At 59.6% G+C, this 11,061-nt stretch overlaps 1 protein-coding gene across 1 annotated transcript in view; it reads right to left on the bottom strand.

Annotated features, from left to right (window-relative positions):
- Positions 1 to 1,521: 1,521 nt before the first annotated feature.
- Positions 1,522 to 11,061, bottom strand: part of Grm6 (glutamate metabotropic receptor 6) — a 25,079-nt gene continuing 15,539 nt past the window's right edge. The window contains exons 5-14 of the mRNA XM_023713092.1: positions 10,665 to 11,061; positions 8,952 to 9,168; positions 8,589 to 8,724; positions 7,646 to 7,800; positions 6,634 to 6,774; positions 6,336 to 6,536; positions 5,349 to 5,494; positions 4,638 to 5,261; positions 1,976 to 2,287; positions 1,522 to 1,806 (exon numbers count right to left, since the gene is read on the bottom strand). Of these exons, the coding sequence (XP_023568860.1) occupies positions 1,609 to 1,806; positions 1,976 to 2,287; positions 4,638 to 5,261; positions 5,349 to 5,494; positions 6,336 to 6,536; positions 6,634 to 6,774; positions 7,646 to 7,800; positions 8,589 to 8,724; positions 8,952 to 9,168; positions 10,665 to 11,061 (2,527 nt within the window). The 3' untranslated portion in view covers positions 1,522 to 1,608. The remainder of the gene's footprint in view (positions 1,807 to 1,975; positions 2,288 to 4,637; positions 5,262 to 5,348; positions 5,495 to 6,335; positions 6,537 to 6,633; positions 6,775 to 7,645; positions 7,801 to 8,588; positions 8,725 to 8,951; positions 9,169 to 10,664) is intronic.

Below are 11,061 nucleotides of genomic sequence, written 5' to 3'. Positions count from 1 at the left end.
GAGAGAGGAAGAGAGAGAGAGAGAGAGAGAGAGAGAGAGAGAGAGAGAGAGAGAAATGTGTGCATGGAGTATGTGACAGTCCGCCCAAAGCCAGGACTCAAAGTCTTCACACAGGGGACCCTGAGGTGTCAGTATGCTAAGCCACACACCAGGAAATCATTCTGCCTCTAAGTCGCAGAGTTCAGAGTGGGTAAACCTCATGAATATTGTCTTATAAAGTAGAAAAGTTTTCAACTAGAAGTCAAAACTCACTGTACATCAAAGATTTCATACTTGGAGACATGCAAAGAAAACAGTAAACTGAGGGGCCGGGGTGATAGCTCAGCAGCATAAGCGCCTGCCTGGCAAGCGCAAGGTCCCGAGTCCAATCTCCAGTACCAAAACAAAAACTGTAAACTGAGAAAAATTTCATTTGGATCTGAGCTTGCCAACTCTCAAAGTGTTCATTTAGGAGGAAAATCCTACAATAGCGCTAATACAGACAGAAACACACGCCAGAGAAGCCCACAGGAGAAGCCGGACAAAACAATGAATTTTGAAGAGCTTTCATCAATAAATGAGACTCCGCGGTGTGCACTGGGCAGCCGGGAACACGCCAGCCAGCGCGGAGGCAAGTCTGCACTCTGACAACGTGGTCCTCTAGGCAAGCCCTGTCCATTGTCGAAGTGCTGAAAATCGGCCCCACAGTCAAAGCTGGGTGGGCAGCCGAGAACCTTTGGGCCGCCTGCAGTGTGCATCTCCTCCACGCTTTGTTGCAGACCTTAGAGTGTCTAGTATAAAATCATAAAACAGCCCACTCAACACATTTAAATTCCATGCCCCGGGAGATGAAATTCCAAAACTGTCTAGATTTTGGTTAGAAAGATCACTGAAAAATGAAAATTCATGCATTTATATGCCCAGCATTTGCTATTGTTCAGGAACATGCCAGGAAGGTTTTTATGTCCATCCTGAATTATGCAGTCTTCACCGCAGACATAAAAGGCTGTCATGGGTCCACCTGGACGTCTGGAACACAACCGCACCCAGGCGTCACAGAACAGCAGGGGCCTCCCGCTGCCTCCCTGCCACACGAGAACATCTGAATCCTTCAGGCTGGGCAGGTTCAGGGCCAACACTCGGGAGGAGCTGCTCTGCTCCGAAGGTGACAGTGCTGCCTAGATGTGGTGACCTCTGCTCACAGGGCCACCCTGTGACCAGCAGCAGGGTCACCGAGCCAGCTGAGCTCCTCAGCAAGGTGCAGGTGTCTCCTATGGAGACCTCCCCGCCACCAGCCCAGAGGCCCACTTGGCCCAAAGCTCTTCCACCTGCCAGTTTGGAGTGTGTGGAAGCGGGTGGCAGGCTCTCCGCAGGCCGAGCGCTTGCCCTTAGCCCTTCTCTAGAGCAGCCTTGCGGCCGTGGCCATTCCCCCAGCAGGACGTGCAGTCTGTAGGGCGCAAGTGTGGACTGACTGACCCAAGGTCCAGAGCGGTGAAGTGAGGCCGCGAATCCCAGCATGGCCTGCAGGGATCCGGCTCTTTGTGTTCGCTGTGGCCTGGACTCTGCAGCAACCAGAGGGGCAGGAATGAGGGAGGAGGGAGCAGCCCATCCTGGCCACTCCCAGCCCTGCTACTTGGGGTCCTCTTTGTCCTCCCCCTTGGGGGGCGCTGCCATGGTGGAGGTGGCCTTGAGGCTCCGCTTGCGCTTTTGCACGTTCTGCTCTGGGTGGAACAGGATGACGTAGGTTTTGGGCACATAGAGCATGCCGAGGGACACCGAGGCACTCAGGCTCAAGGACACTGTCAGCGTGGTCGTCTGGATGTAGATCTGCCGGAGGAGGGAGAGGTGGGCTCAGCCTGCTCTCCTGCTTTGCTAGCCGGGAAGCACTCAGGCCCTGAGCAGGAAAGGTGTGAAGGAGGGAAGGGCAGCAAGGCTGAGATGGGCATGAGGCCCTTGGGACAGGACAGAAGCACTTGGCACTGGGGACCCCAGGTACCTTCTCGGCAGACTGGGCAGTGCCGAAGAAGATGGGCACGAAGGCCAGCCAGATGATGCAGGTGGTATACATGGTGAAGCCGATGGGCTTGGCCTCGTTGAAGGTCTCGGGCACACCACGGGCCTTGATGGCATACACAGTGCACGTGACCATGAGCAGCAGGCTGTAGCCCAGGCAGCCGATGAGGGACAGATCCGACATGTCGCACTTGAGCACACCCCTGGCCTGCTCCGGGTCCACAGTGCGCTGCTCCTCATAGTCAATCACGCTGTGTGGGGGTTGGGCACCCAGCCACGCTATCACGCCCACCACCTGCAGGAGCCATGCCAAGTCAGGGTGCACCCTCTGCCAGTGTCAAGTCTGTCCTAGCTCCCTCCCGGGCCCCCGGCCTTCTGAGTTGGGGATCAACTGTGGGGTAGGGCTGGTCTGTGGTGACATCAGGGCTGGAGCGGGGCAGCCTGATAGCCCCATTTATATTCTAACCATCACAAGGTCAAGCACATCCTCCTTCTTAGCCTCAGTTTCTCCACTTACAAAATGGACACAGTGTTGAGGCCACAGTGCCATCTTGGGGAGCAGCTGGTACACCCATTGGGGCCAGGCCTGGGGAAACACTATGTCCAGCAGGCACCACTACCCTCCCAGGGGAGAACCCTAGGTTGACCAAGTCCAGCAACAGCGCAAACCCAGCTCCCAAGGCCTCTCCTTCCCCGGAGAACCACCAAACCAGCGAAATCACGGTGAAGCTCAAACCACACAGCACACAGGCCAGCGGAGCAGTGGCCTGGCGCAGCTCGGAGTAGGAATGAGCCCGACCAGGAGAGAGGGAGCTGCAGTTCCTTCATGGTGACAAACACACAGATGCTAAGCCAAAGGAACCTAAGGGGCAGGGACTAAGATGCTGCACTAAGGTGAGGCTGGAAGGGCTGCCCTGCACGTGTGCGCAGGTTGCTCACTGCACAAGCGCGGATGATCAGAGGGGGAGGCGGGGTAGAACCGAGACAGCACCCCAGTGCTGCACCAGGCCTCCTGAGGGAAGGTGTGCTCCTGTCTGTCTGCTGGAAACAAGCACCTTCCTGCGGGTCTCCTACAGCAAGGCCCATAGCTAAGGGGCCAGCAAAGTAGAGTGCTGGGGTGACATAGGTGCTCACTTCAGAGCAAGGCTCTGCGCAGGGATAGCCACTTGTAGAAAATCCAACCCAGGACTGGGAAGGACAGGACCGGAGGCTCAAACGGCCCTTACCGACCTGCACCGACCTGCAGCCTCACTACCTGTGAAATCAGATGGTGGGAACAGCCGGATCGCAGGATGAAGGCTCCGAAGGCCACTAGTAACCACATGGGCACAGTGAGGTACGGCCCACACAGCGCTCGGCTGAAGCCCTAGGAGGCCGAAGGCTGGCTCTTTAAACATGCTGCTAGTTCAGAGGGAGCGTAAGGGGGTGTGGTGCAGGCTGGGCAGCGTGAGCGGCTCTGTCCCATATGCGCACGTGTGCGCAGCAGCCCCGACAGGGTCTGTGGCAGGGAAGTTGTGCAGCGCCATCTCAGGACTGGGGCCTGGGACGCGCAGAGTGCGTGTGCAGAGGCCGGCCCCTCCCAGCTTTGGGGGGGGAGGAAGGGCTGTCTGCAGCAGGCAGGGCCACAGTCAGCCGCCCGAGCCCATGTCCCCGAATTCCCTCTGCACTCACTGAGAACAGGAGTCATGTCCCGCTCTGCTATTACTGTCCCCGTGGAAGTCCCAAGGCCACGCCACGTCTGACTAAGCAGCACACAGTGGGACTCACTCCATGACCCTCTCCACAGTGCTCTTGGGTGTGCCCCTTGGGAACAGATCCTCTGCCTGCAGAGGTTCGGCCCCACACAGCCTGCCCTGTTTCATAGGCGGCTCAAGCTGCGGAAGAGCTGTGCAATCTATAAACCTCGGGGCGCTGGGGAGGCTGCGCGCCCTCCTGGCCCACTCTCCCTGGAGGACTGGAGAGCAGAGCAGATGTTCCTAACACGTTGTTCTCACGACCTAGAAGAGAAGGGCTTTGCCTCCTGCAGCTCTCAGTGATACTTGACATAGAAGCCAAAACCGAACAGAGTGACTCTAGAAATAGCCCCCTTATTTCCTGAAGTCAAAGGTGGAACTCAGGGTCCCCTAGGCAAGCACTCTGCCACCAAGCTGCATCCCCGCCCGAATTTGTTATCTGAGATAAGGTCTCACCAAGTTGCCCCAGCTGGGCTCAAACTTGCCATCCTCCTGCCTCAGCCTCCCAGGATGCTTGGAATACAGGCATGTGCCACCCCAACTGGCTACTACTCTGACTTTTAAAGCTGAGGACAGGGCCGGCCTGGTATCTCAAAGGACTAAAGCACCTGCCTAGGCAGAGTGCAGCGGCCAGGGTTCAATCCCCAGCGTGGGGTGCTGGCCCCATCCATAGGCGCATTGTAACAGTGATTGAGACTGGGGTGGTGGTGAGCGCCTGCTATCCCATTGCTTGGGAGACTGAAAACAGGAGAATCACCGCAAGTCTGATCTACGTAGTGAGACCTTCTAGACCCTCTAGACCCTGTTCTAAATATAGGAAAAAAAATTAAGCTGAGGACAGACCTCGGCCCAGCCTCTGGCCCCACCCTAGCCCAGAGGCACCTGCTGGTCTGGGGAGAGCCAGGGCCCCACCTGTAGGGAAGCGAGACTGAAGGTGATGACCAGCTGTGACGTGGGGCTGATGAAGGGCGGCGGTGTGACGGAGCGCTTGCCCTGCTCAAAGATGCGGTAGATGCGGTTGGTCTTGGTGAGCAGGGCGGAGTAGCTGAGCGTGGTGCCCAGGCCCAGGAAGAGCCTGCGGGCTGCACACACAGCAGCCCCGGGCTCCGCCACCATGAGGAAGGTGGTGGCATAGATGAGGAAGATGCCGGTGAGGAGCACGTAGCTGAGCTCACGGCCCGAGGCGCGGACGATGGGCGTGTTGTTGTGCCGCACGAAGGTGCCCACCACCGTGGTGGTGGCCATGATGCCGAGCACGGCCAGGAGCAGCGGCAGAGCAGCCCAGGGGGATGACCAGGTGAGGCGGACCATGGGTGTGGGGCGGCAGCCCGTGTGGTTGGGCGTGGGCCGCATGTCTCCAGGACAGGACTCACACGTGAATTCATCCACCTGGAAGCGGTAGCCATCGCAGGCCTCGCAGTGCCAACAGCAGGGCACACCCTTCACCATCTTCTTCCGCTCCCCTGCGCCACAGGGGAGGCTGCACTGAGACGCGGGCACCTCACGCTTGTCACCTGACCACAGCAAGGCTTCCACCTGTGGCAGGTGAAGCAGTGGGTGGTCCTGCTGCCAGGAATCAAGGCCAGCTGGCTGCGCTGGGGGGGGGGGGGCTGCGCCACTTACATCCAGCCTGAGCACCTCTGCCCACTGGCCCACAGCCTGGTACCCACCACTGTGGGCACTGTCATTGGTCGCCTGGTACTGGAAGATGTCGTAGCGCCCTGGCGCATCTCCATTCTCATTGAACATCACCGGAGTCCCTGCACTGCCTGCGGGGAGAACCTGTCATTAGCGGCTAGAGCTCCAGCCTCCTAGACAGGCTTCGAGACCCAGCCAGGACCAAGGCAGCATTAGAGTAGGTCATGGGAGGATGCCGACGTTGCTGGTCAGCAGGGAATCGCAAATGAAAACCACACAATATGCCACCTCATGCCTGAGAGACAAAGTCACAAGAGCTCCCAGGGATGTGCGCTGCTGCTGGGAAAGTGAACAGCAGAGCCACCGGAGCACAGAGCAGTGGTTTCTCAAATCATTAATAATAGAGCTGCCGGATGAGCTGGCAATTCCCTCCTGGGAGTAGACGCTAAAAGATGGACACAAGGAGGTATCTGACCTCCACCTCCATGCTGTATCGTTCGCAGGGGCACAAGGGCCACAGCCACCCAGCGGTTGTGTGTGGCTGAAAGGTGGGCCGATGTGGTCCCGATGTACAGGGGCGTATACTTATCCTGAGAAAGGAAATTCTGACGCCTTTGGCAACGAGCCTTCAGGGCATTACATTAACTGAGAAAGCTGGCCACAAAAGCACCCAGGAGGCTCCCAGGGTGGAGAACTTTGAGGAGCCAGGGGTGGGCTGGACGCTGCCAGGTGCTGGGGGAGGAGCTTTGGAAGGGCACAGAGTTTTGCACGATGAAAAGCATTGTGGAGCTGGTTGGGAGCAAAATGCAGGGAATTCTGTGGCAGGGAGCACAGTGGAGAAAGGTGGTTCATACACACTTGGTGAGCCACGGAACTGGAAATTTCCTGAAGAACCGTGACAGACGGAACGGACCTGACGCACAGCAAGCCCCATGCTCTGCTGGAGGGCATGGCGCTGGCCTGCAAGCTCACCGTTGAAGCGGACCGCTCGGATGTACTGCAGCAGGGTCCGCCCGTCCGTGGGCTCCATCGCGGGGCACAGCCCTGAGTGCCCGGGACACAGCGCCTGGTGCATGCTGTGCAGCGCATGCGCAATGGCGTACACGGCGTCAATCACGAACTGCACTTTCCCCTCCTGCTCGTAGGCAGAGTCCTGGCCGATGCGTTCCTCGCCTGTCCTGGGGATGCCGGAGGAAGTGTTCCTGTCCCCGACGCGCCACGCCGGCCTGCCCTCCTCCCAGCCTGCCGCGCTGTCCTGGGCGGCACTCACCTGTGCACTTGCGGGCGGAGTCATCTGCCTGGTTACCTGAGCTCATCAGCTTGCAATTAAAGTTCTCTTCCCAGAACTCGGCAAACCAGATGTTCCTGCGGTTGTTCTCCAGGGAGCGAGTCATAAAGTACTGGTCAAAGCCTGGAAGGGCAAGGAGAGGGAGAGGGTGACCCCCACCCGGGAGCAGCTGTGTGACTAAGTCCTGCACTATGAATTCAAAGCCAGCTAGGAGTTTCAGCATGGAATCCGCATCAGGATGCAAACTCAGCCCTACCACGTGAAGGACTTTTGTATTTATTTATTTTTATCCCTGCCACTCTTTTCCTGGTTAGGATGCTGCTGTAAAGATGGAATGGGTGGAGCTGTGGCCTCCATCCTGTGCAACTGAGGCCAAAGCTCAAGGGCACGGCGGCCGCAGAGCACAGGGCTCGGAAGGTAGATACAGGTCCTGGACAGCACCGTAAACTCACTGCCCTGCCCTGGAATTGGCCACTTCAGGCCCTGTCTGGTGACGCAACGCCTCTCTTGCTAAAGCCACTCTCAGTCCAATGCGCCACTACCTGAGGCAGCTAAAGGACAGGCACCAGGCTGTGCACCACCCGAAGACGACGAGCCAGAGGGGAGAGCTCCTCCTGCCCCGGCCAAGGCCTCTGCGGGTCAGGGCTTCAGGAAAACAAGCAGCCCTAGTGTGAAGCCTGGGGGAGGCCAGGCGGGCCTCCTTGCCATTCCGCAGCTCCGTCCTGGCCACATCAGCCCCACTCTTCAGGTCAGAGTGGCTTTGGTAAAATAAAAGGTAGATGCACAGAACTAAAAAATGAAACCCAGGCCCTGACCCTATCCATGTGTACCTTCCCCACACCATTCACTCAAACCCTGCCTGGAGGGACCAGGTCACTGACTGGGAACCCAGAATAACCCAGGTCGTGACAGGAGCCGCCCAGATGTGAAAACTGGGCACCCCGAGGAAATGCTGGGGAGTGCAAGGGCAGAGACTGTGCAGCCCTGGACGCACCATCGATGGAGGCCCTTTTGGGCAGGATGGTAATGGCCCCCATGGCCACGTCCTCCAGGCTCAGGATGGGTGACGTCTTGGATCCCCAGCTGTCCGAGCCCACCCACAGGAAGTGGCCGGTCAGGTTGGCCCGGCGTGTCGCCTCCAGGACCCTCCTGGCAAAAGCGAGAAGAGGATACTAAGGGGGCCCGGCCCCCTCCACCTCAGTCCTGGCCACTGCCCATTCTCTCCCTATCATTCAGCAGAGCCCCATTTTTTGGAACAAGTGCGGTGTATATAGGGTGCTCAGGACTCGTCCCCCGGCCTTCCCCCACCCCATGCTGTCCTCCCGCTGGGCCTCATAGGTTTATTTTTGTCCATGAAAGGTTTATGTGTTGGGAACTCGTCCCCAGTAAGGCTGTTCCGGGAGGTGCGGGGCTCCTGCAAAGCAGCCAAATCTGCAGGGCTCTCCAGTGACCCGGGTCAGGATGACCCCAGTGAGGCCCTGACCTGCCGTGTGTTCTCCCCTCTCTCTGCTGTAACACCATCTGCTGCACAGTGATGCATCCTGGGGCCCATCACAGCTGGGGATGTGCTGGACCCTCAGCCTCTAAAAATATAATCTAAATATATGTCATCTGACCGGTCCGAAGCCGCACCTGCTTCCACTGGTGTCACTGCAACTCCCAGGATGGCTGCAGAGCCACAGCTGGCTCAGGGCCTGGGTGCTCACCCTCCTGCCCTCTGTCCTGTCCCCATCGCAGCCATCCCTGACAGCTCACTTCCTTCACGCAGGCGCCCTACAGGGCCTATCTCCCCCGTGATGATAAAAACTGACACGTGCTTCCAGACAAGGCCTGGAATAGCTCTCCTCACACCAGACTCAAGCACGATGGCAGAAAAAGCTTCAGGTGGGGGGACGGGGGAGCCCGGCCACGACAAGTCAGGGTCAGCGCCCGCCCACCTGATGTCGTCCTCGTTGGCAAAGATGATGATGCCCCGTGCATTGGGTGTCTCCATGAGCCTCCGGATCACTTTGTCAAATTCTCCTGGCTTTGGTTCCCTGGGAATCTTGATGGACTGAGCAATGCAGACCCCTCCTGGTGTCGGGGACATCACAGCTCTCACCCCACATTCCCCGCCACCACTGCACACTACCTGCTGCATCCTGAGTAGCGCCCAAGGCTGGCTGAGGGTCCAGTGGGTTTAGCTCCTGCCTGGGCCCTTGACAGCCACAGGGCAAGGACTAACACAGCCCCGACCCCCCAGCACCTGCTGCCCCTGGCCCTCTGTCCCTCAGCCAGTTCGCATCCCCTCACCAGCTCACCGGCCTCGCGGGAGATCTGCACGAAGGCCTCCACCCCGCTCTCGCCATAGTTGCCCTCCGAGGCTAGTGTGGACACGTAGTTCCATCCAAGTGCCCGCACAATGTCCACCATTGCCTGGGCCTGGTAGGAGTCGGGCGGCACCACGCGAGAGAAGAAGTCATAGCGTGTGGCATCACTGAGCTCTGGGGCAGTGGAAGCGTAGCTGATCTGGGGTATCTGGGGCAGGAAGGATAGCTGGGCTATGGGGGGGTCAGAGACTCTAGGGAGGTAGGGCAGCGGGGATTCGGGACCCAAAGGGGACCCAGAAGCCTGGGGAGAGCACTGGGCCAGATGGGACAGATCCAGTCAGGGCAACTGCAGTCTCACTCGAGGCCAGGCAGGGTGGGAAACGGCTGCTGTTTATGAAAGGCAAGAAGGTCCAGGGTAAGAGCAGGGCCACCTAACACCACTGTGCAGGCGGCATCCTGAACAGGGACCCTGGGGACCAGGGAGGGGGCAGATGCCAGCCTGCAGCCAACCTAAGTGCCATACACGTGTCTCCCCAGGAAAGGGATGGGCATCCTTGTGGGCCCCAAGGAAGCACATTTTCCAGCTTCTCCCCATGGGAGTTGGTATAGGGGGAGCCCCAAGACCTCAGAGCTGGAGCCGGTGTCAGACTCAAGCCAGTCCAGGGCAATGGAGGGGTCTGCCTGAAACTGGGCTTCAGCTGTGTACATTAGAAGGAGGAGCAGTGGAATTAAGAGAGCTGAGCCCATCTAGGGGGAGAGGGAGGGGGTGGAGGTGGAGGGCAAGCGGCAGCAGGCTGGGAGCAGCCCAGGCCGAGAACAGAGTGGGAGTCCCTCGGTGAGGAGACTCGGCTACAGAGAGCCCAGCCAGCGCAGCTGCAAGTGCAGCAGGCCGGGGAGATCCAAATCCCGTCTGTGCGCTCACATGAGGGCGTCTACTGTGTGTCCTGCCCTGTAGCCAAATACGGAGTTTTAAAAAGACACAGAAAGAAGGATACACTCTAGAGGGAAGCAGGGGCAGCCCAGGAGCTGTGGGCGTCCTTCACCAAGAAGGGCCAGGGCGGGAGAAAGAAAGAGCAAGAGAAAGCCAAAGAAAGAGGGAAAGGGGAAGGGCAGAGAAGGACCCGCGGGGTGGTTCCACTCCCAGCAGCTGGCCTCGGCCCGGCTACCCGAAACACTGAGTTTCATTTTCCCCGACAGCCCCGGGCACCTCTGGGAAGCTGCTGCAGGCACAGCCACGTGGCCGGGAGATGGAGCTCCAGACCCGGTCTGTCCTTTTAGACAGAAGCTGCAGCAGCTCCTGGAGCCCAGCCTGGTCCCGGGGTTCCCCTGACCCCTCTTTTAGATGCCCCTGGGAGAGGTTTAAAGGCAGACATTTTCAAATCGAGCTCAAAGGCCAAAAGAGGGAGGGGCCCAATCTGCGTACCTATCCATCCTTCGGGGGTAGCTGGGGTCAAGTCCCAGTTGTCACTGGAAAACCAGGGCTGGTTCTAGGGAAAACTCAAAGCTGCTGGTTACCCAGAGGGCCCAGCTCCTACGCGGCGGTCGTGCACGTCCCAAGGGCTCCAGCAGGCGGGAGCTGCAGCCCGAGCCTCCCTCCCTAGGCCTGCGCTCCGTGTGAGCCCGAGAGAGCGGGGACTTCTGGAGGGAATGAGCGCGGACGTCCCCGCCCGACGGAGAGCGAGAAGGAGCCCGCGCGGGACTCACCGCGAACAGGCGCAGGACGTTGGCCACCATGATGGACACGGAGCTGGCCGAGGCGCCCACGACGGCCACCACGCGCTCCGGAGGTGCGGCGCGCAGCGGAGGGGCGCCCCCGGGGCAGCGCACCGCGTCGTGGCCGTCGCCGCGGCCCTGGATTAGCGCCTGCACGAAGCTCAGCGCCTGCTCCAGCGCGTAGGTGTCCCGCGAGCAGGTGTCCAGCAGCCGCGCGCCCAGGCGCACGCCGGGCAGCAGCGCGGGGTCGGCGTTCACGCGGTCCAGCGCGTACAGCATGGCCTCGAGCCGGTGCACTCCCTGCTCCTTCTTGAGCTGCCCGCACGCCCGGCCCGCCGCGCCCCGCGCGTGCACCGGGAACAGCCCGCCCAGCGTGAGGCCGCCGGCC

This window comes from Octodon degus, unplaced genomic scaffold (assembly GCF_000260255.1).
Source record: "Octodon degus isolate 3935 unplaced genomic scaffold, OctDeg1.0 scaffold00029, whole genome shotgun sequence".
Lineage (NCBI taxonomy): Eukaryota > Metazoa > Chordata > Mammalia > Rodentia > Octodontidae > Octodon > Octodon degus.
This window is presented reverse-complemented; position numbering and strand designations above follow the sequence as displayed.